Source organism: Dipodomys ordii, unplaced genomic scaffold (genome assembly GCF_000151885.1).
Source record: "Dipodomys ordii isolate 6190 unplaced genomic scaffold, Dord_2.0 Scaffold117, whole genome shotgun sequence".
Lineage (NCBI taxonomy): Eukaryota > Metazoa > Chordata > Mammalia > Rodentia > Heteromyidae > Dipodomys > Dipodomys ordii.
The window spans coordinates 4,599,466-4,625,236 of record NW_012267333.1 but is presented as its reverse complement, the minus strand read 5'-3'; the positions used below and the strand labels follow the sequence as shown (position 1 = coordinate 4,625,236).

Genomic DNA, 25,771 nt, shown 5'->3' with positions numbered 1-25,771 from the left:
TGACATTGCCCCATTTGTGAGGAAATAGGACTTGGAAAAAATTATATTAAGTGAAGTAAGCCAGGTCCAAAGAAACATAGATCCCATGGTTTCCCGTATTTGCAATAACTAGTACAGGTCTGGGACAAACAGAAAAGGGCAAAAGCTATGTACATATGACCAGATAAGACTATGTTAAGCAAAATGAACCCCAAGATAGAAACACAAGTAGTTTTTTTCTTGCTATTGTTTCTGATGTATTTATAATAGGCCATGTGATTTTTTTGTTGCTTTGTATGTTCCTCCCCCACAGTATAACCCCTATTTTCACTGTATTTGATGTCTGTCTAATTTGGGGAGGGTAAGGAAAAAAAACAAATGTTTAAATAGGGATACAGGTTGACCCATTGTAACAAAGAGATCTATAAGACACTGTGTTGAAAAACAAACTACAATTTAGGTAGGGGGAGAGTGGAGTGTAGTTGAGGAGGTGGGAGGGAAGGGATGGTAAGGAAAAACAAAGTAGGAGGCAACAATGCTTGAGAAGAAATGTACTATTTACCTTGCTCATATAAATGTAACCCCTCTCTGCAATATTTTTACAATAAAAACCTTATTTTTAAAAAAGACATGGTATCTTTTGTTTCTCTTTGGTTTCTCTTCTTCCTTCTGCCTGAATTTCCTCACATTTGTTCCTTATGACAACATAGTTGTTTTGATTAGGATATGTTATTTGCATCAACTGCATAATCCAACTTGTAGGAAATAGAGGTAGTAGGTAATGATTTGAACTATGAAATATTTCTAGGTCATGTATTATGACATGCATGTTTTTTAAACAATTATGTCTTCTTGATACATTCCTAATTCTTTAAGTTACTCCATGCTTACTTACTTTTATTTTTTAGCATTTGTGAAATTCTATGTATGTTGTAAAAAACTTACATATCCCTTTGCATCATTACAAAATAAAATTTACTGTGCAGCCAATAGAGTGAGAATAAAATCTTCATTTGACTGATTGGAAGCAGTTGCCCACATCTTTAATCCTAGCTACTTAAGTAGATGAGATCTGGAGGATCATTGTTCAAAGAGATCTTAGGCAGAAGACTATATCTCCAAATAACCAGCCAAAGAGTGGGCTGGAGCCACAGTTCAAGAGGCAATTGAGCAAGCAAGCTGAGTATGCACAAGGCCCTGAGTTCAAATTCTAATACCATATGCACACATACAGACACAAAAAAATTGTGAAGGGCATGATTATTATGTTTAACGTGAAATATCCTCTCCTCATATTTCAAATATCCAAAATGGTACCATTAAGTCTAAGTATAATATCTTGCAACAGAATGATGAAACTCATTTATTTGTGTATAGATTTTGCATCTATTTTTGTTAGCAATTTCTCATTCTCAAACCCCAATTTTTATATAAACAACTCCAATATCTGTTTGATTCTAAGACAGTAGTATCATGGTAATAGTATGTGTCCTTATAGGACTAGTCTATTTAAACTAGCCCAACATTTTCCAATACTTGTCAATCACTTGCAATTCCATATACTAGGATATCATTTTGAAAACATTAGCTCATTCTGTTTATCCATTCACCATACAAATGGATGTATAAACTTGCTGCTATGGCTTTTCTATTTACTTTCTGATTCCAGTTATTTGAATCTGCTCCTTCATATATTTCCTGTGGAGGTAGTGGAATTTGAACTCAGGGTGTTGTCATTGGTGAGCAATTAATTTCAACATCTCAGCTATTTATAATTCTGCATGGATGACTTAGAAATCTTAATATCCATAATTTAAAATCAAAACCACATATTTTATTTTAAAACAATTCCTATACTAAATTAATAAATTAAGAATTAATATAAATTGTTCTTGAGAATTAGTGCACAACCTCCAAACACTTCATTACGCATTCCATTGCCACTGAGTTAATCACCATATTCCTTCCATATCCTCTGGGAATCTCTAATGTTAAAAAAATAGCATAAATTGTCCCGAAATATCAGATACTTAAGAATCACATTGGAGAATCAAAAAGATGTTTCATTATAGGTAACAAAGATTTTTGTATCTAGAAAATATTTAAAATTTTTGTCGGTTATGGGTTGAGAATATTAAATTTTTTAATCTTTTATATCTAACAAATGGTAAACATGATCAGATATGAAGCATAAATAAAGTATCTTCCTATCTTGAGAGAAATAAGTGAAATGTACATGGTTCACACTTATTTTCACATGCTTCTAAACATTTAGGTATATAGAAAGTCCATGCATTATTGTGATTTTCTCATTTATTCACTTATACTGTAAATATATGTACAATTGCAATTCCTTCTCATCTCTTGATAAGTAAAAGGGGAAAAGAGAGTTTCCACTTGACCGAAAGCTCTGTTTTTTTCAATGTTAATGTTATGATGATGACAAAATAATCATTGTACAGTGGAATCTAATTTCTTCTAGAATGTACCTTTAAAAAAATAAGTATTTGGTAAAGATCAGTTCGAACTACAAATTATTGATAGGAAACACTTTCATCTATTGATCATTGTTTACCTGCATATTTATTAGTAATAGTTCATGATCATGGAAAAAAAAGAAAAAAACAATTTACAGTGTTCCTGATTATATTTATTCAATATATATATATATACATATATTTGCTTATATGTACATATATATGTATATGTGTATATATATTTGTGTACATATGCTTTAAATATAGTATATATGTCTATATAGGATATATGTATATATACATACATATATATACATATATAGTACTAAGCTGATATGCTTTGCTATGTTTAATATAGAGAAGATATTTGAATTGCCAGGGAAGAATATCAGATTGTAACAATGTTACAAAAATATTTTAAGTGAGTTCAATGTAATTTACAATGTTACAAAAATATTTTAAGTGAGTTCAATGTAATTTACATGTATTATCATTGCATATGATATTATAATAGTGAACATATATAATAATGATATTTATGTGTAGGTCATATTTGGTCCCTGTCATGACAATTTTCAGTGTCATGTATAGATAGATAGATAGATAGACAGATAGATAGATAGATAATAGATAGATAGCTAGATAGATAGATGCATTTTTCTTTTCAAAGAATTGATTAGCACATTTTTTCACATCAGTAATGGTATCTAACCTTAAGCTGACATTCACTCACTTCTGTATAATGTCTGTATAATGCTTATTAATGTCTGCGTTACTATACATATTTAGCTTTTATTTGGTTCTACTTGGCTATATTTGTGCCCATCTGCTGTGCCATAGAACAGTAAATTGAGTAAATTGCAGTAAATTCAGCAGAGAACTCTAAAATATGTCCAAGTATTCATGGATTCTCTATTGAAATTTTTTGTAAATAATGTTTTTATATAGCATTTACTATAAGAAAACTCACCATGAATTTTCAAACTTTACTCTCTCAAAAACGTAGTGCCCCTTTAATAGAAGAATATTTAATGAGTCATGAATCAAACCAATGACCATCGCTTCTCTTTCTTTTAAATTGTTCCACTTTTGTTAGTTTCCTAGTTTCTCAGTCAAAATAAATTGCCCTCAATACATAATATCAAGTAGGTATACTAGATGTTACAATGAATATGCCATCTAGAGACAAAGTAATATTTCATGGTAGATTAATGCAACATAATTTACATTAAATGTTAATAAAATTATATAACTAGATGATAAGTAGTATAAAATAATAGGCAACTGATTATTTTTAAATTTTTCATTGTAAAATTGGGGATGAAGAAGGAGGTAGACAATATTTTTATTATAGTTAAGTAGTTATACAAAGGAGTTGCTATTCAACAAAACAGTTTATGAATACAATGTGCCTTGATCACTATCTCCCCTTTAAACATTCTCACCCACCCCTCTTAGCCAACCCTTTCCCTCACTTTTCTTGTTTTAGGTGATGGATTGATCACACGTTCTTTTATCGGTTCAGCATTTTGGATTTGCCCAAGAAGTGAGATCTCTGTGCAAGAGAATGTGCATACACCTTTGTAAAGAAAGCTCTTCAAGGTAAGTTATGGTTACCATGTCAAAAGCAAGGATATCAAGGTGGGAAGAGAATAGAGGATCTGTGCTTTTCCAGAGTACACTGGCTACAGAGAAAGCTCAAAGCCATCCCAGCCACCTATTCAGATTTTTTCCCCAAATACAAAGGCATGTGATATAACTCAGCAGTGGAGTGCCTACCAAGCTTTTACACACTGACCTGGATACAAGCCTTGGATTCAATGCTCTAGCTCTAAACCACTGAAGTGTATTTTCTTCTACCTTGTATTTAGATACACTGAAAACATGAAATGATAGAAACATTCCTCACCTTTCCAAACAGTTCTGTAAGGATGCTTTCGTTTGGTACCTGGAAATGGACTTTCAGATAAATTATTTGTCAAAACTAATATTTGTCCATCATATGTGCATATGTTAACCCATTCAGCTATACTGCCTGTCATTATAAGAATTTGCAGAGCTACAATTTTTAATAAGGTTTTCAGATGTGTTTTTATAAACTTAATAGAAAATCTTATGTGATTGGAATTTTTATTATTATGTGAAAATATTTAATAATATTTGTTGAAATCACTTACATAATTAATATTGCAATGAGTTGAAACTTCATCTCCACTGTCCTCCATCCCCAAACCACCTATGTGTATAGCTATTTCCATGAATAACGGATACCTATTTAACACCAGTATTTTTTAAATGTTTAAACATTTTTTTTCTCATGTATACATCTGTACCTGTGTATCTGTTATATCTATCATCCATCATTTATCTATCATCTTTCTATCATCCATCAATCATCTATGTCTTCTTATCTTCTATCTCTCTATCTTTTTGTTTATCCATCAATCATCTATCTGTCAATGATCTATCTATTGATCTACCTATCTCTTCCTAACAGGATTGATTAGCCTTTCACAAAGTTATTGATGCAGACACTTTTTGGGCATGGCAAGATATTTAACTTTGTAATGGTATCAGTGCTTTTTTATATTAGTAGCAGTTCAACTCAAAAATAAAACACAGAATATGATCTGTAGCTAGGGAATGATTTTTTTTTGGTTGGTCAGGAGGCTTGAACTCTGGGTCTGGGCAATATCCCTCATCTCTGCAGCTCAAGGCTAGCACTCTACAACTTGAACCACAGCACCACTTCTGGTGTTCTGAGTGGTTTAATGGAGATAAGAGTCTCAGGGCTTTTTCTGTTTGGGCTGGCTTTGAACCACGATCCTCAGATCTCAGCCTCCTGTGTAGCTAGGATTGCAGGTGTGAGCCACCGATGCCCAGCTAGGAATGATGTTTTTATATGCCTAAAGTCACCTTAAATAACAACCGCATGTCCCATTTTGTCCCTGCCTGTAATTATACCTACAAACGTGCAATTATATTCAAAGATTCTACAGTGAGAAGTTTCAATTTATTTCATTTACAATAACTTTATAGCAGTAAAAGTTCCAGGTGAATAAGCTGATGTCTATTTTCAGAATAGATTTTCTCAGACACCTGGATGGAAACACACAATCTCACTATGGTGAGAGAATTCATCCTGATGGGCATCACCGATCGTCCTGAGCTGCAGACTCCGCTGTTCGCACTGTTTCTCCTCATCTATGTGGTCTCTGTGGTGGGCAACCTGGGCATGATCGTCCTCACCATGGTGGACTCCAAACTACAGACCCCGATGTACTTTCTCCTCAGACACCTGGCTCTCACCGATCTTGGATATTCCACAGCCGTGGGACCTAAAATGTTGGTCAATTTTGTTGTAGATCAAAACACAATCTCCTATCAATTCTGTGCCACCCAGCTAGGTTTCTTTCTTCTGCTAATTGGTAGTGAACTTTTTATCCTGTCGGCCATGTCCTATGACCGCTACGTGGCCATCTGTAACCCACTGCTGTACACCGTGGTCATGTCACAGAGGGTGTGTTGGGTCCTGGTGGCCATCCCCTATCTCTACTGTACCTTTATGTCTCTTCTAGTCACCATAAAGATTTTCACATTATCCTTCTGTGGCTACAATGTCATCAATCACTTCTTCTGTGACTGCATCCCTTTATTATCTTTGATCTGCTCTGACACGCACGAAGTTGAATTGATCATTATGATGTTTGCAGCTGTTGATTTGATTTCTTCACTTCTGTTTGTCCTTATGTCTTACTTGCTGATCCTGGTAGCCATTCTCAGGATGAACTCTGCAGAAGGCAGGCGCAAGGCCTTCTCCACCTGTGGGTCCCACCTGACAGTCGTTACAGTGTTTTATGGAACATTGATATTTATGTATGTGCAGCCGAAATCCAGTCATTCCATTGATACTGATAAATTGTCCTCTATATTTTATACCTTGATTATTCCAATGTTGAATCCTTTGATCTACAGCCTGAGGAACAAAGACGTAAAATGTGCTCTACAAAGGACATGGAAAAAAATAGGCAATGTCTTTTCTTGAATGTTACATGCACTATGAGCCCTTCATTTCTGTATGGAATATACTCTGCCTTGTGTCCCTGCTGTATGGAAGCAGGCCAAAATAGGAACAACATGGATTAACTAGAATACTCTTAGTACTAATCAAAGCTTCAACTATTATGCATACTTTAATCTAAGAATGATTAAGGCCTGAATTCCTTGAAGAGAAGTATTAAGTTGTATATGCACTTAATAACTTAAATATTTGCAATAAGTAGTATGGAGTGTCTATAGACCATAAGAACAGGTTGGAGAGTTGCCCACTTTAAAAGCCTAAGAAATAATCCTATGTGTGAAAGAGGACTGAAATGTTCTTCCTGGCATTCTACAACCTTGTGTTTTTGTAAATGTGTTTCTTTATTTAGTAAACAGAGACTATTTTAGACTTCATACAGTTTTATGGAGTGTGTTAAATAAAACCTGGTTTAGGATCCACAGGCTCATTGTACATTGCAGCACAATAATGTGAAGAAATGAGTTATCTAATGCATTACCTCACTTAACAAACTATGCTCAAATGTTCCTATTCCTCCATGGAGATTTTAGGCTAGCCTTTCTCTATCTATCTATCTCCCTCTCCCTCTCCCTCCCTCCCTCTCTCTCTCTCTCTCTCTCTCTCTCTTTCTCACTTTCTCACTCTCACCATTTTTACTTTTATATATGGAAATCAGTTTGTATAGGTGTGTATGTACACACACCACTCATGGAGCTAGAACTCAGGGCTGGATGCTGTCCTTGAAATTTTTTGCTCAAATCTAGTACTCTATCGCATTGAGTCCCAACTCTATTTCCAGCAGTTGTTGTTATTATTGTTGTTGTTGTTGTTGTTATTTTGTTAGTTAACTGGACATAAAATTCTCATGAAATTTCTTGCTTGAATTGGTTTCAAACCAAGATATGCAGATCTCAGCCTCCTGTGTAGCTAGAATTGTAGGCAAGAGCCATCATCTTGAGTCTAGGGAATCAATTTTGTGGATATATTTGGATCACCCAAAACTTAACTGCAGAACAGCATCTAACTTTGTCTATGCTGTATTGTGTGCATACAATTTAATGTACTAATTAAAATGATAGTTCTATGTTCTTGTAAATTGTACATGGTTTGTTATCTAGTATCAAAATGAAACTTTTAAACATTCTTAGTGATTTTCTATACTTTCCTTTAGTGTTTTATTTTCATCTATCAATCTATCTATCTCTATCTATCTATCTATATATCTATCTATCTAATCTATTTCATGACAAGATTCATTTTCTCTCTCTAGAAAGCCTTATTTTTAAACTGCATCAGGAAAATCTCCTTATAAAACAGAAATCAATCAAAATATTTTCCCTTAAATGGGAATTTAAAAAATATATCTTCCTACCAGAATAATTCTGACTTTTATTAGAAGCTCTCTTCACTAGTACTCAGAGGGTTTTTAATGGAATGTCAAAATTTAATCTCGGCCACTGAGATTGGGGAGAAGATTTCAACTTTTCTACTTTCTCTTACACATTAGCTATTAACTTTTTATTAGATTGATGGGATGATTCAGTTGAGAATTGTTTCTGCCTCTTGAGTCTGTTGAAAAGTTGTACCTCATTCCCATATTGCATCTTGATATCTCTAGGTTGAACATTATTTTATTATAGGACATAACCTTTTTATACACCATTGAATTGTGTTTGCTAGAATGTTTAAGCATTTTTGTACCTATGATAGACAAGAATATTGGTCAGTAGTTTTCCTTCCATATTGTGTCTTTGCATAGTATATGTGTCACATAATGGTGGCTAGGGTGTCTGCAATTTCTTTCTCCTCTTTTATTTTTATTTTTATTTATTCATTCATTCAATCAATCATTTTTGCCGGTAGTGGGGCTTGAACTCCAGGCCTGTGCGCTGTCCCTGAGCCCTTTCAGCTCAAGGCAAGCATTCTACCACTTGATTCAAAGTGCCTACTGCAGGTTTTCTGGTGATTAATTGGAGGTAAGAGTCTCATGAATGTTCCTGCCCAGACTGGCTTTGAACAGTAATCCTCAGATCTCAGCCTCCTGAGTAGCTAGGATTGTAAGCATGAGCCACCAGCTCCTCTCTTATTTTCTTGGTAGGAATTAACAAGGAATTCATAACTAGTTCTTGCTTAATAGGCATACTTTAACTCAGAAAATCATTTTGTCTTGGTTGTTGGTGAATTGGAGGTTTTTTAATTGTTGATTCAAACTTGTTGTTTTGCTAGTGTTCTGTTTAGATTATGCATCTATTTTCGTAAGAATGGACAGCCAGCTGTTTTTTCAATTGCTCAAAGTTAAAGCATTTGCCTAGCGTAAACTTGTCTATGATCATCTCTAATGACTGCTGCATTTCTGCCTTTTCAGTAGCAATATCTCCCTGCTTTTCTTCAGGGTTTTTGATACAACTGGGCATGCATGCCACTTATTAGTTTATTATCAATTCAATCATCATGCCTCCTTTTTTCAATTGTTTTTATTCCCATCTTTTCTTGATTTTTCTTGCTAACAATTTGTCAATTTTATCTTTCAAAATTGAACTTTTTATCTTTGGAAATTTTATAGACATCTATGATTATGTTACATCTATTTCTGATGTACTATTTATTATTCTTTTCCTTATTCTATTTTTTTCTTCTTTTTCTTCTACTTTCTTAAGAATGATGGATGGTTTGTGTGAGTCTCTCTGACTTTTCTGATGCTCCTGCGATCATCTTGACTGTATCTCCATAGTACTAGCTTATTTTTCTCACTGTCAAAATGTTTCAAAATTTTTTCTTCTTGATATATTCTTTGATATATTCATTTTTCAATAGTAATTTGAAGGCGAGTGCAGTAAAGATCTAGTTTAGAGCAAAATCTAGTTTACACAACATTATTTCAATTAGTAAGAAAATTCGGTACACTGTATAACTCTCATCTCAGTTACATATACAATTCAAATCTATAAATAGAAGGACTGTAATCCAGATAGGCTGGGGGAAAATTGATACTATTCAAAAAGTAACATAAACATTTTACACTATGTAACCCAAAGGAAAATATTACTTCTTCCGTATACAGAAATATTTCACTTGGAGCATTGATAACTAAATCTAGATGAAAGCAATTTGCTCAATTTGTAGGTGTATGTAGCAATGTAACCACAGTCTGTTGGACAGAAAGTACAAATAAGTACCCTCAGATCACAAGTGTTAATACTAGGCTAATTTGTGAAGGGGGAATTTCACCCTGTTTGAGTATACCATCCCTTGACCACAGAAAAATTCATTCTTTAGTCTCACACACCAGACATTATCATTACAATCAGGCTTTAAATTCAAGAAAAACTAAAGAAAAGTTAAGCTCAAAGTAATGTGTAAAACCTTGGCAAAATTATCTCTTCTAGACCTGAGCTTTCCATCCAGTGTAGAGAAAATACTGGACCTACTACAATTTTGGACTTCTGGATTTTGTTGGTGATGTTGTGTTCCTTTTTTTTAAACTCTAAACACTATACTGTAAAATTCTTACAGAGTGCATCTTTCTAAATAACCCACACATAAAACTCAACATACAGAAAAGAATCTCTGTTCTCTACATGTCTAATCATCCTTCTAATACACTTCAATTTCACTGGAAGACCTGTCTCCTTTAAATATAATTTCAATTGTTATGGTTTCTTCATTCTTTGATTTTTCTTATTACTTTATATTTTTATTTTTATTTATTTTTTATTGTGAAAATGCTGTACAGAGGGGTTACATTAACATGAGCGAGGTAATGATTACATTTCTTATCAAGCATTGTTGCCTCCTCCTTTGTTTTCCCTTCCTATCCCTTACCATCTCCCCCCCACCGCGCCAAAGTTATAAAGTTCATTTTTCAACACAACATCTTGTACATCTCATTGTTCCAATGGGTCTACCTGTATCCCTATTTAAACAATTTATTTTTCCCTTCCCCTCCACAAATTACACTAATATCAAATACAGTGAAAACAGGGGTTATACAATGGGGGAGGGACATACAACGCAACAAAGAAATATCTTATATATATGTTAGAAAATGATAGCAAGAAAGAAAAAACATTTGAGTCCTCATCTTGGGGTTCATTTCGCCTATTTTTATTTTTGAACTCACAAAACTTGCTGTCTCTAAGATTTCCTTTTACTGATTATAACAGAAAAATACCCTGAGTAAACCAAATATAATCATAAGATACTTTTTTCTAAAATTAGGAATAATAAACTTAAATAATGCTTCAACAAACAGAAATGAAAACATTTCACAAATAGAGTGTTTCATATCAGAATATATTCCTACACAATAATTTGACAGTTTTTTTATTCTCCTAGAAAAATATTATTAAATTCTTTCTTTAAATAGCAACTAAGTAATGGATATTGGCATTCATTATCTGGGTAAATGCAGACAACAAAACTGAAACTTCTCTTTGTATGCTTATGGGTTTATATAATTGCATATGTTTGTGTATTATTAGAATGGAAAGCATACTTAAGTACACTGTAAAATTGTTACTATTTAATGCAGTGCTTGTAATCCTAGCTACTCAGGAGGCTGAGATCTGAGGGTCATGATTCAAAGCCAGTGATCTAGGCAGGAAATCCCATTAGACCTTTATCTCCAATTAACCTCCAGAAAAATTGGGAGTGGATCTGTAGCTAAAAATGATAAAGCAAAAAAAAAAATGGTAGAGCACTAAACTAGAGTAAAAGATCTCAATGACAGCACCAAGGCTCTGAGTTGAAGCCCAAGACTGAACAACAGCAAAAAAAGTTACTAGGATCTTATTAGGCCATTATAATAAAATTATATGTGAGCTCATTTAGTAGTAACTCACTGAGATAAGTTTGCATGCCCTCTACAAGGTGAATAATTTCAAAAAAAAGTATACCATAGTCACAATCAGTAAACTCACAATAAAGTCAGAGTTTAATGCAAGTTGTTCTCACTGTAATTAGTGGGAAATCTCCAAACATTTCATTAGGCTCTCAAATGCTTTGGGGATAGTCAACAAATTGCTTAGCAGCTCCACAGGGAGAATTTCAAAAGTTCTGAAAAAAAAAGGAAAAAGAAAAAATAATAAATTAATCTCTGAAACCCCACCTTAGAAACACATAGGGAAATGGAGAGCATGGTTTCATTACAGGTGACAAAGAAAGATGGATTCTCATTATGCCCACTGCTCACGCCTTCTGTCTGTCTTCTTCTGATCATTACTGACTCAGTTTCCTTGCTTGCTATTAAGTCCATGATGCCTGGAGAGCTAGAAGACCTTGCATTCTTGCTTAAGTGAAGTTCTTAACATTTCTATCTAGGGTTGGAAGGTAAATGCTCACAAGCACACTTAAAACTCGATATGTTTTTTTTTCTAATTCAGCATTCAAAACCATGTTTATTTCTAAATGTATACTGAGATGTACACACTGGAAGCCAAAATTGAGAGGAGGTGAAGCACAAGTAAAGAACCCTGATGTTTTTAAGAAAGACTTCTGAACTAAGAGTTATTCAACCTCTCATTCTAGTGTGCATACAATCTTCAGTGGCTTTTAATTCTAGGTTCATTTTGTGATCTTCTAAAAATTAAGGTACAATGAGTAAGTGAATAAATGCAGAGGTAAAATTCAGTCCTAAATTCTTGATAAAATTCCTGAATTTTTCACATTGATGTATGCGATGTACATACATCAGGAAATACGTTATAAAAAATAGAATCTGATTCATTTTCTAAGTGTGCTTTTCAAAAATACAATTCAGGTCTTCAGTAAAGATAGTAAATTATCTTTAGTTAATTCTATTGAATTCATAACTTTTTGAGAGAAAACACTTGTGTTTCTTGTTAAAAAATGATACTCTCCCTGTGCTTTTAGTCTTATAATTTTTATGACTTCAAACTGAACCAAAAAAAGAGAAAACAAAGGTAATAAGATGTATTTGATTTTCTATTGTACTTATTGAACATATGTCTTTAATATTATAATCTGACATGTTCTAATATTTAGCATTAAAAGTAGCCTACCAGGCAGGGAAGGTAGCTCAGTGCTAAAGTGCTTGCCTTACATGCATGAAGCCCTGGGTTCGATTCTTCTGCACCACATAAGAAGAAAAAGTCAGAAGTGGCCATGTGGCTCAAGTGGTAGAGCGCTAGCCTTGAGCTGAAGAGCTGAGGAACATTGCCCAGGCCCAGAGTTCAGGCCCCACGACCGACAAAAACAAAAAAAAGTAGAATACCTAGAGTAGAAGAAAATATCAGATAGCCATATTTTCAGCAATATTTGAATGAATTATGTACAAAACTTTTATAAACATTTTCACACAAAGTCTTATAAAAATTCTTATTTATTTGCATTTTGTTGGAAACTAGTATCTCTATTCTTACTACAAACTAGATGATTGCTATTTATGTTTGTATTCAGCAAACACTTTTGCTCAGGATTTTTTAGAATATATTTTAAATCTTTTTATTATTATTTTTGTTTATGTGGTACTGAGGAATTGGACCAAGGACGTCATGGATGTTATGCAAGCAATCCACCACTAATTTTTCAGAATTTTTTAATAAAGCTAATAATTAGATGCTGTCGACCTTCAAGTAATATACATTTTGCTTCCCTTGGTTGTCAGAGATATTCAGATGTATTTTCTTTGTGTATGTTACTTTGCTTTTGGTCGTACACTCAATTTGAAGATGTGAGCACTTCCTTGATTGCAAAGAAGCAGGTCTCAATTGTAAAGGAAATATCCTAAGGTTAAAATAAGCATTCTTATAAAGAGTTAGCTTATCGAAATATAAGTATTAAAATACTTATAATAGAAGGAAAATAATTTTAAACACTTGCATAATGTAGAGTTTTATTCTCAGAGTGGTGGAGTAGATATAAGGGCAAGTGATATTTAGTATATACTTCTTTATCTATTCCACTTCTATTCGTTGAGTACTGACAAAGGACTAAGAACATGTCTTTGTCCAGTAGGATGTTCATATACACAATGAGAACCTCTTCAGGTAGATAATTATCACCATTCTTAGAAACCAAAAGTTCACATGTACATATTGTTTGAAATCTGTTTGGTAGGCCCACTGAATGTTGGTACTCTTTATTCCTTCCCTTAAAATTGCAAGCTCTGGCTGGATTTATGTTTGTGAATAAGGTAAACCTATTTGCCAAAAGTAATATTTTTTCATTCTGTCCTAAGATTGTTTGCACGACCATGTATGTATTGTTTTAATGATCCAGAGTTTTAATGTCTCTTATTTGGGTTAGAGGGTTATATTGATTTATTAAATTTATCATTTGACACTTGTGATTGGGTAAAGCATTACAATTTACTATTAAATGAAATTAGCGTGCAGATGTGTGATTAAAATTATATAAGTGACATACAATAAAACTAAAATAGTACATTAATAATCCATAGATATCGAACTCAAATTTCTATGATTCTTATAACATGTAACATTTGTCGCTATTTTGATACATATCTATATGGTTCAATATTTAATTATCTGCCTAAAATTTAGGAAAATGTAATTTCATAATAAATAGTACATGAGAGAGGTATTGGTTATAGTAAGAAACAGAAAATAAATAATATCTCTGGGCATTGAAAACTATACCTTTGGCATTGAAACAACTCTAGAGGAGAATCAGTTAACTTTCTCCCACTTTCTTTCTCTCTAAACAGGTAAATGTTTAAATCAATAGATAAATGACAGAGAAACCTAATAATTAGATGATATATATATGTAGTTATTGTAAAGATGGTTTTATTTACAAATATCATCTACAGAAATACTTGTATGTCATATTCAAGTGGTTTTCAAGTGAAGATGGTATTTGAAATCTGCTGACTATTTTGATTTCTCTCTCCAGAGAAGGTATTGGTATCAAGCAGGATGGAAACTCACAACCTCACTATAGTGAGAGAATTCATCCTGATGGGCGTCACGGATCGCCCTGAGCTGCAGGTGCCATTATTCACTCTGTTCCTCATCATCTATGTGGTCTCTGTGATGGGCAACCTGGGCATGATCATCCTTACTATGGTGGACTCCAGGCTGCAGACCCCAATGTACTTTTTTCTCAGACACCTGGCTCTCACTGACCTTGGTTACTCTACAGCTGTGGGACCCAAGATGTTGATGAATTTTGTTGTCAACACAAACACAATTTCCTATAACTTTTGTGCTACTCAGCTAGCATTTTTTATCACATTTATTGGGAGTGAGCTTTTTATTCTGTCAGCCATGTCCTATGACCGCTATGTGGCCATCTGTAACCCACTACTCTACACTGTCACAATGTCACAAAGACTATGTTGGGTCCTGGTGGCCATCCCATATCTTTACTGTACATTCATGTCTCTTCTTGTCACCATAAAGATTTTCACTTCATCTTTCTGCGGCTACAATGTCATCAGTCATTTCTATTGTGAGAGTCTCCCTTTGTTATCTTTGCTCTGCTCAGATACACATGACATTGAAATGATTATTTTGATCTTCTCAGCCATTAATTTGATCTCCTCTCTTCTGATAGTCCTTGTGTCCTACCTGCTCCTTCTCATAACTATTCTGAGGATGAAATCTGCTGATGGCAGACGCAAGGCTTTCTCTACCTGTGGGTCTCACCTGACCGTGGTCGTAGTCTTCTATGGGACATTGATATTTATGTATGTGCAGCCCAAGTCCAGTCACTCCTCTGACATTGATAAAGTGGCTTCCATCTTTTACACCTTGGTCATACCCATGTTGAATCCCTTGATCTATAGCCTGAGGAACAAAGACGTTAAATCTGCCCTTCAGAGAACATGGGCAAAAATATATGATATCTTCTTATAAAAGTTAAATAAAATGTAAGTCCTGCAAATATGCTTCAGATGTGAACACAATCTCCTTTCTTCCCGAATGACCATAAAATTAAAATGGACTCTCTCTCTTCATACTTAACTACTGGATTTTCTCACAGTAGTCAAGTTTTTATGTGCTCTCTAAAGATTATTGGAAAAACAGTAAAATGGTTTGTTTTCTTTGAAGACAGAGGAATTACAACCATAATAAATGAAGATGTAATAAAATAGTTAATGGGCTTGTAATATATCCTAAGAACTGGTAGCAGAGTTTTTTGCTGCTAGTAAGAGATAATTCTAGCTACTGAAGATTGAATGGCTAATGCAGTTTTCTATTATCATAACATAACTTCCAGTTTCTATGAATGTGTTTCTGTTTGGTGGGGTTTTGGTTTTGTTGTTGTCTGTATACAACCCCACTCTTAGGTTGAAGCATCACACAGGTCTGTGGAGTGTATTAAATTCATGTTTTATCATAACATCAGGTTCTATGTTTTACTTTTCAGAAGATGATCATATAAGTCTCTTGCAGCATCAAGATCTCCATGCTGAACTCTATTATCTTGTGTTTGAGGAACAGATATTTAAAAGAGGCAACGCAAAATATGTTTTAGAAAATAATCTGTTTATCAGTACATTTTTTCAGACTAAAATTACATTGAAAAATGGAGAATTGCATACAATATTAAGAAGTTCAAAAGAAAATGTATCTGTTTACTTATTGGGATAATGATCTTCTTTGTTGAAATATTTCTTAAGAACAACATGGATAAACTCCTTTATCGTTGCTCTAAATGCAGAAACAATATGTACAACCCATTTGCAGAGTGTTTATTATAATATGTAAACAACATTGGGGCTCATTTGTTAGGAAATGGAAAGACTTGGAAACATTATATTAAGTGAAGTAAGCCAGGCCCAAAGAAACATAGGTCCCATGGTTTTCCCTATATGCAATAATTAGTATCTGTCTGAGACAAGCAGAAAAGATCAGATAAGATGATGTTAAGCGAAATGAATCACAAAAAAAGCACAAGTGTTTTTTCTCTTTCTTGCTATTGTTTTTAATGTATTTATAAGGTGATATTTTAGTTGCTTTGTATGTCCCTCCCCCATGTTATAACCCTGTTTTCACTGTATTGATGTTGGTATAATTTAAGGAGGGGAAGGGATATAGGTTAACCCATTGCAACAATAAAATGTACTAGATGCTACAATGAAATGTACAAGATGTTATGTTGAAAAACAAACTTGACAACTTTGGCGAGGGGCAGGGGAAGGGGGAGTGTAGTCGTGGAGATGGGGGCAGGGATGGTAGGGGAAAAACAAAGGAGGAGGCAACAATGCTTGATAAAAAATGTACTCATTACCTTGCTCATGTAATTGTAACCCTTCTGTATGGTATTTTCACAATAAAAAAAGCTTATTAAAAAACAACATTGGGGCTAATTCTACGTGAAATACACAAAAATAATACACACAGTCACATATTTATGTAGTCTTCATGCTAGATGTGTATTGGCTTCTTTGATTTATATTTAGGCCATATATCATGCCTGCCATAGGTACAATTATTTTTTAAAAATAATATTTTTATCTGACTGGCTTGAATGAATATTACATTAAGTCAGAAGGCAGAGCATAGCTCAAACTATTTCCAAAATATTATTGGTACTTGATTATATTTCAATCACCTGATTCATTTGTAGGTCCAAACAATACATCCATTTTAATACCTGCCTGCGTTTCAGACATCACAAATAATTTGCATAGAATTCTGGGTATTCTCACTGGTCTGATACACAGAGATAGTTTTTTTCATCTCTTATACTACCATTTATAGCATAGTTATGAAATATACTCTTCATATAAGACACAGTAGACAGAAAGTGGGTGCATACTCTCTCTCGCTGCCATTTTTTCCTAATAAACTGTCCTATTGTTTTACTAATGTTAGTATAGCTTGTCTGAATTTCCAGATGTTATGGATCAAGTTCAACTTAACTGCCTTAATTACAGACACGTTGCTTTGCAACAGATATTTGGATCTGCTTTTCTGTTTCTCCAGCTGTGCCAATAACCCTGGTCTAATCATTCTAATAAGACCTAATTCCTAGACACGAGTTTTGCCTATGTAAAATGATGAGGCCTACCCAGAGCCCCACTTTTCTTTAGTACTTGTTTTACCTGACCTATCTTTACATTTCCTGAATAAATTTCATATATTTACCATTTCAAAAGGTAGCTCCTCCTCAGTCTTCTGACAAGAAGACTTAGAATTAAAAAGCTAATATGCTCAGATGTTACCCGGTTTGTTTTGCCTTGTTTGGATTTCTGAACCTTGCTCTTTCAATATATGATAAAAACTATAGATTTTCATCTACCCTCACTCATAACCAGCACCTCAACCTAGTTCTAAGACTCAAGGCCAAAAGGGCCAGTCTGTCACCCTCATGGGTTCCAAATACTTATTAATTGTTCTACATTTTGTTGGCGTCCACTCAAAAATATTTAAAGTTATTATAATCAAAAGTTTTCACATTCTTATTCCTAGTCACTGCTCTTAGTCATCAGATGATCGAGTTTCTTGCATCTTTCCTTGAATATTATGTGTATTTGAGCTCAGAGCCTCCCATTGGAAAAGAAGCCATGCTACCACTTGACCTCTCCCACCAGCCAGTTTTCCATTTCATTATTATGATTCTAGAAATTTCATGGAAATAATTTATAGTTTAATGGTGACTATTGTGGCCAGTCTGTGCTGAATTGGTATTTGGTTTGCAATATTCCTACCCATGTCCATGTGTATAATAAATGCTTAGAAGAGTCTTCGGTTGAGCAACAGATTGACCAATTGGACCCATTAGTTGATAACAGGATAACAACTAGGCACACTGTCCTCCATATTTTATCTGTGTCCTTTGTCCTGAGCTATTCTTTCCAACAGTCACTTTGCAGCCACCTTAGAACCTGGTGTCTATCTACCTTGGCTGTTTAGAATATCTTCTACAATGTCCAACATGAGAATGACATTATTTCTCAGTGTCCTCAATACCAGTACTTCTAAGTAAAACTCAAAAGTGGATTTGCTGCTCTCCAGAGTAGATGAATGAATTCAACGTTGCCTACAAATTCTCCATGAGAATTAGGGCACAACCTCCAAGTATTTCAGTAACTATGCCGACAATGTTCACTTAATCAACAAATAGTCTGTCATCTCCTCTGGGAGACTTTCTACATTTTAAAAAGGAAATCCATAAATTGTCTTGAAATACACACAATATTAACAAGCACATGGGAGAATCAAGAGAGAATTTTAAACTCTGGAAACAAAGACAGGTCTCATGTGGTGCCTCTCATTACCGTACGTACAGAAATGTCATGTTTGGCTGTGATCTGGACTCACACTGTAAGATTTGATTCCTTTATGAGGTGTCTGCTCTTCCCTGATCCCTGGCCTGCATTTGGATCCCTCTCCCTTTCTTCTACTTCCTCATAGACAATACTTCCTCCTAAATTCAGAGGTAAAGCACTACATTCTGTGATTCTGCTTAGAAAATACTCAGTGTAGACTGTATATACTTTTGAATCTCACAGATGTCACAGCAAGAGTAGGGGAAGGCAGCATATATGGTAGTACATGGATATTTACTTAAAGACAAAAAGAGAAGATATTCACTCCCATGTCCACAGTCTTCCTACTGTTTAAACAGTTTGAGGATCTAAGTTCTGGCTCTCATATATTACGTATCAGTTAGATTTGAGCTTTATTTACAGGTGACAAAAGAGAGCTTCCTGTTCATATTGAGATCTGTATGAATACCAGATAATTTTAGGTACCCGATTAAAAATTCATGATGTCAAAATATTTCATTTTAGCAGTGTGATATACTAACTTTTTCTGGAGTTCAGATTTTCTAAGTACAAAAATACTCAGTAAAGATGCTAAAATATGAGAATGTAATTTGTTTTATTTCCATTGAAATATAACTCTGATGAGAGTTAACCCCTTCATCTTCCATTATGTGATGAGAATATTTATTTGTCTGTAGGATATGCATGTGATTTTATAGTATTTAATTAATATAAACCAATCAAAATAAGAAAAGGCAATGAGTTGAAGGGTTCCTCATTTCATTTATGATGATAGTCATCTAATGTTATACTCTGATGTGCTCTGCTATCATAAATATAAGAAATTTTATTCAATGAAGCACATTAGGATATTAGGTATCACAACCAAACTAACAATGCTTTCTGTAGATTCAAGCAATTACATATAATCAGCTTCATACACAATATTTTAAAGTGGCTTTATTTATTTGCTTTGATCCCATGTGTCACTTGTTATTTACACACTGATCGCTGATATTTCTCTCTTTTTTTCTTTTTGAAGATGTCAGGACAATTAGTAATCAAGACTTTGCACATAGGTGGTAATTACATTAGGTTAAGTGTCAGGTACCTGCTAGTGGGCTGCACTTCTTAACCTCTGAGCTATTGCAAGTTTCACTCTGGGTTATGCATTTGTGTCTTCTTTCTGGGCTTTACCATATTGGAAAAAGTTCTTCTGGAATATTACAGAATATTCATATATATATATATATATATATATATCAAAGAAGACATTTATATCTCATTTGTCTGTATTTTGTTTTGTCTCTATGGTGTTGTATGTCATAAAATAATATATAAATTGGAGCTTTAAAATGGACTATCAAAATCAAATTTTCTGTTATTTTTTATTGTCAAGGTGATGTACAGAGGTGTTATATTTACATAAGTAAGGTAATAAGTACATTTCTTTTTAATACTTCTTACCTCTTCCCTCATTTTTTCTCCCACTTTCCCTGCCCCTTCCCAATACCCCCCAGTTGTATAAATTACTTCCAACATATTTTCTTATGAATATTGCTATTCTTTAAAACATGCTATCCCTTTATGTAAAGAAAATTTAATGGGTGTTTATTGCATGAAACCAATGCCAATGGTATTTTTCCCCATTTCTGTTCAGATTTCCATCCAGTTCCAATTTCTTCTGCCACCAAAAATTCATTGACTGTATCACACACACACAGGTATGTGTAGTTCAGTCAGAATGAAAATGCCCACAAGGACAGGATAACACATTTCAGTTATGTTACTCATATTAAAATGTCATTAAAATTATGATGAATAGAAGAAGTTAATTTTACAAACAGTAGTACAGTGTTTATCAAATGGTAGCTTTGGAGTTGAGATAGAGGAGTGAGGTGAAATTGGTAAAAATTTTATGCACTGTTTTTCTATGGATCTGTTCTTCATCTGGGTGAAGAAGATCCTTGCAAAAGCATGCACATGTACATAGCTAAAGAAAAGCTCTCTTAGGTAAGCCACTGATGGGGCAACCATGTTCAACAAGAACCCCTCTGTACGGTATTTTCACACACACAAAAAAAAAAACTGAAGCAGCGTACTCATTACCTTACTCATGTAACTGTACAACATCTTCACAATAAAATAAAATTTAAAAAAATGAAAAGAAAACACAAAACATAACAAAAAGAGACACAGACAATAAGGGAGGAAGAAGTCAAGAGCTGGATGAGCCTGTTTCACAGAACAAATCCAAGGTTGGACTGAGTTTCATAGGAACAAGGACAGGTAATGAAGCTTGGGTTTGCCTAACAAACCTGAGACCCTGGATAGAATTCCCAGATAGCCACAAAAGAGAAGAAAGGACACACAAAGACACAGAAAACAACAACAGAAACTAAACAAGGTCATCTGCACACATTTCTTGAGGACTGTTTCCAGGTATCATGGAAACATTGGATCATTTCACCAACTTTCATCCTTCTGCAAGGACATGTTTATTTTGTCTCAAGTAGAATTATAGAGAAAGTGTGATGATCATAGTAACCTTTGTATACTCAAAGTAATAAGTACTATGAACTTTATACAAACATATTTCACCATTCTTCAGGACAGTATTCTCTGTGATGTTATTTGTATTCATATAGTTGTCCAGTATTATAAAATGTGTTAACACTTTCAGCTACATGACCTATAGTTATAAGTTATTTATAATGTGATGTTTTGTTTTGGCTTTTTTGTTGTTCGTGGTTGTAGGGCTTGAACTCAGGTCCTGGGCATTGTCTCTGAGCCTCTTTGTGCTCAAGGCTAGTGCCCTACCACTTGAGCCATGGCGCCACTTCCCGTTTTTGAGTGGTTTATTGGAAATAAGAGTTTCACTAGGACTTTTCTGCACAGGCTAGCTTCAAACTATGATCTTCAGATCTCAGCTTCCTATGTAGCTAGATTACAGGTGTGAGCCGCTGGTGCCCAGCTAATCCTATGATATAGAGATTTGTTTGATTTTCTGGAATTCAAAAATGCATTCTATAATTGGACTATATATTGTGATACTATTGAATGCAATTATTAATGTTATAGTTTTGATATATGTTTTCAAAACTGAAAATCTAAAGAACATAAAAATAATTGCACATTATCAGTTTATTAGACACCAAAACTTTAAATAATATTTAAACTTTATATATATCAAATAGCTGTTTAAATTCCTATCTGTTCATTGAGATCTACATATCTCTTTGGCAATCTATCATCCACTCTGCTTATCTATCTACTTACCCATCTATTGATTTAGCTACTTTACAGCTTCACACAATCTTGGGACATGATTGTTGATGTGGTATTGTTTGGGTTTGGATATTGTATGGAGCAGGAATTTTGTCAGCTTAACAGGGCTCTGATAGTGGTTATAGACATTTCCCTCAAGTAGAAAGAAAATATGGCTACATATTGGATCTTATTCTTTTATAAGTAACATCATTTTAGATGTAAACCACAGATCAAGTTGAAAAGTTGAGATGCATCTTATTTAAGAGGTACCTCCTGCCTCCATTGCCAAAACCTACATTGTTCATCCTTATGTCCATTCTCAAGATGAGCATTTTGTTTCCAAGGTGCACCCCTCCTACTCTCCAGAGTAAAAGTTTTAAGAAATAAGTGTAAAGTTCCCCATGTGACAATATTTGGAAACTAGAGACTCTACTGTTCTCTTTCCTTATAGTCGATATTCTGATGAACCTGGATGGAGAAGCAGAATCTCACAGCAGTGACTGAATTCATCCTGATGGGCATAACTGAATATCCTGAGCTCCAGGCTCCATTGTTCGCACTCTTCTTCCTCATCTATGTAAGCTCAACTTTGGGCAACTTGGGCATGATCATCCTCACCATGGTGGACTCCAGACTACAGACTCCAATGTACTTTTTTCTCAGACACCTGGCTTTCACTGATCTTGGTTATTCAACAGCTGTGGGACCCAAAATGTTGGTAAATTTTGTCGTAGATCAAAATAAAATCTCCTACTATTCTTGTGCAGCACAGCTAGCTTTCTTTTTTCTGTTCATTGGTAGTGAACTTTTTATCCTGTCGGCCATGTCTTATGACCGCTATGTGGCCATTTGTAACCCACTACTCTATACCGTTGTCATGTCGCAAAGAGTATGTTGGGTCCTGGTGGCCATCCCCTATCTCTACAACACCTTTCTCTCTCTTCTAGTCACCATAAAGATCTTCAGTTTATCCTTCTTCGGCTACAATGTCATCCATCACTTTTTCTGTGACAGCAGTCCTTTGTTATCTTTGCTCTGCTCAGATACCCACGAAATCGAATGGATCATTATGGTCTTTGCAGCCTTTGATTTGTTTTCTTCTCTTCTGCTTGTTCTTGTGTCCTACTTGCTCATCTTCATATCCATTCTCAAGATGAACACAGCTGAGGGAAGACACAAGGCTTTCTCCACCTGTGGGTCTCATCTCTCAGTGGTCATAGTCTTCTATGGGACACTGATATCTATGTATGTACAGCCTAAGTCTACTCATTCCTTTGACACTAACAAATTATCTTCCATATTCTATACTCTGATTATCCCAATGTTGAATCCCTTGATCTACAGCCTAAGAAACAAAGATGTGAAATGTGCATTACAAAGGATGTGGAAAAAGTTGTGCAGTATCTTTTCTTAAAAGTGGCTTTCAATGGGAGTTGCTCAGTACATTCTGAATAGAAACCTATTTTGATTTTTCTCCTAGATATGTGCAGGAAGCCCAGATAGCCATAAAAAATATTTCTTTCCTGGCCTTCTTGTTAAGGATCAAATTTCCCAGGGCTATAGACACTTTAGTGAACAAGAGAATAATAGGTAATATTTCCATGAAAGTGGCAGTCAATTTATAAACTTAGTGATTGAATAAAGTCTATTTCAAAATAAAATGGATGTGAAGATTCTTAGACATGAAGAACGGATTTCAGAATTGCAAGAGGTAGAGTGGTAAATGCATCACAAAGAATAGCATGCATGAATGGGACCTAAAAATTATTCTGTGGCAGCCTCTATTATTCTAATAAATTTTGAAGCATTCATGTTTGTCTTTGCATATGGTTTTTTCTCTTTTTGTATAAATTCAGTCTTCATACCTGTTTCTGGGTTGTTTAGATTGTGGTGCTAGGAAGGTGATCACTTCCTGATGATTTACAAGAACCCCATATGAATGTGCCCAGGATTCCAATTCACCTAGAACACTTTAGGTTCCTTCTTTATCTCATCAGTACCCTTCCTTTCATTTATGAAGTTCTTTTATATAACATACTTGACTACTTAACCATGTGTACCTTCATTGTTTGCTTTATTATGTTTGTATCTATGAATACATGCATCAATTAAGAATATGTTCTCAAGCCAGACACTTGTGGTGCATGACCGTACTCACGATTTTGAGACCTATAGGATTATAGTTCAAAATTAACCTATGAAGTAATAAAAATGAGGTCCAAGCTCCTATTACGGACTCCAAAATCCAGACTGGAAACATGGTTCAAATAGTTAATTATCTACAATGAGTAACATAAACCCTTGCTACTGAGGTCCTTTATTTCAAACCCAAGTACTGGAAAAGGAAGAAAATGGTCACAGGGAGGGAGGGAAAGAGGAAAGAAGGGTTGGAGCACAGGTTGAAAGACAGAAGGATATAGTGATGGAGAGAGGGAAGGAAAATATAATGGAAGGAAGGATAGATTTTTACAACTTCTGCCACAGTAATCTGTGTTTATTTTTAAATTTTAAGCTTGTCTTGATTTTGGCCATATTGCCTCTTTTATACAGTGGATGATTCCTCTCCTTTCCACTAAATATAAGAAGATCAATTATTGTCTACAATTACAGTGTATTAATAATTTTATTATTGCAAGATATGCATATTCTTGTAAAAAATAGGTTTTTTTTTTACTCTTTCTAAACCTAGTTTTCTCTGGTATTTTTTACAGACAGTGTAGTCTCTTCAATACAATTTATTTTCTGACTGCATTAATTTAAATTTCCATATTGGAGTGAGCAAATTAATATTCCCCAGTTTGAACCATGCTTTATTTCCACGGCTGTGTTATGGTGATGAGCATATTTGCAGCGTATTCTTGGCATTTGCCATCTATATCCCTTCTTGAAATTATCCTTGCTTAGTTCATCAGTCTTAATAGATAGTGTCTTGGCACTGAAGTTATACTATGGAAGACTTAATGTATCCTTTATTATATACCATGACAGACAATTATCTCATGAGACAACCAAAAAAAACTAAAAAACAATTTCTTGGAATAATAAAACCTTAGGCGTATTTTCATTTACACTTAAACATTCCTAAAGAGTTAATATTCTATTTTTACTTATATTTATGCTCAAGAAAAATCTTGAAATTTTCAAGGAAATGTGTGTGTTACACGGGTATACTATATTAATATTGGTTTTCAGTTCTTACATGATTATAAAATTATATTAATATACTTTAACAATGTTACCATAATAAATGAATCCCAATAAATTTCCTCATATGAAATGTAAAAATTCTAATATCTGATTTTCAAAATATGTGAATAAACAACAAAATACTTCTTCTAAAATAAATATTAGACATCATCTCAAATAATAATCAAAAACATAGCACAATTTACTACCAATTCCTATTAATAATAATAAAAATAATAAGTTTGCCATTTGAAAAGCAGTCTCATTTTCATTTTTATGAATTAATTATTTAGAAATTTTACATTTTACAATAGTATATACCAATTTTTAAACAAAAGAGATATTAAAATGATTCTGTTTAGCAAAATTTTATATTTTACACAATAGTGCTTTAAAAGCTTCAGCACAATAGAGTGTGAAGGAAATATAAATATAACAAGGTTTAAGTGTTATGGATAAAGACCAGTAGCATCGTAGTGTGAGGCTGTGTCCACTTATTAGCAGTAAAGAAACAAATAGAGAAAGAGACAGAGATAGAGTAGAGAGAGATTGACAGAAAAATTTGAGAGTCAGAGACAGAGACAGAAAAGGTAAGGG

General features: G+C 34.1%; 3 protein-coding genes across 3 annotated transcripts; all 3 read left to right on the top strand.

Moving 5' to 3' along the window:
- Window positions 1–5,559: 5,559 nt before the first annotated feature.
- On the top strand, window positions 5,560–6,501 carry LOC105995394 (olfactory receptor 8K3-like). The gene has a single exon (XM_013029102.1). The coding sequence runs from the start codon at window positions 5,560–5,562 to the stop codon at window positions 6,499–6,501; it is 942 nt and encodes a 313-aa protein (XP_012884556.1).
- A 7,913-nt stretch (window positions 6,502–14,414) lies between these two features.
- LOC105995406 (olfactory receptor 8K3-like) lies at window positions 14,415–15,356 on the top strand. The gene has a single exon (XM_013029117.1). It carries the CDS (start codon window positions 14,415–14,417, stop codon window positions 15,354–15,356), a length of 942 nt encoding a protein of 313 aa, XP_012884571.1.
- Window positions 15,357–22,460: 7,104 nt separating this feature from the next.
- On the top strand, window positions 22,461–23,402 carry LOC105995411 (olfactory receptor 8K3-like). The gene has a single exon (XM_013029122.1). The coding sequence runs from the start codon at window positions 22,461–22,463 to the stop codon at window positions 23,400–23,402; it is 942 nt and encodes a 313-aa protein (XP_012884576.1).
- The last annotated feature ends 2,369 nt before the right edge of the window (window positions 23,403–25,771 follow it).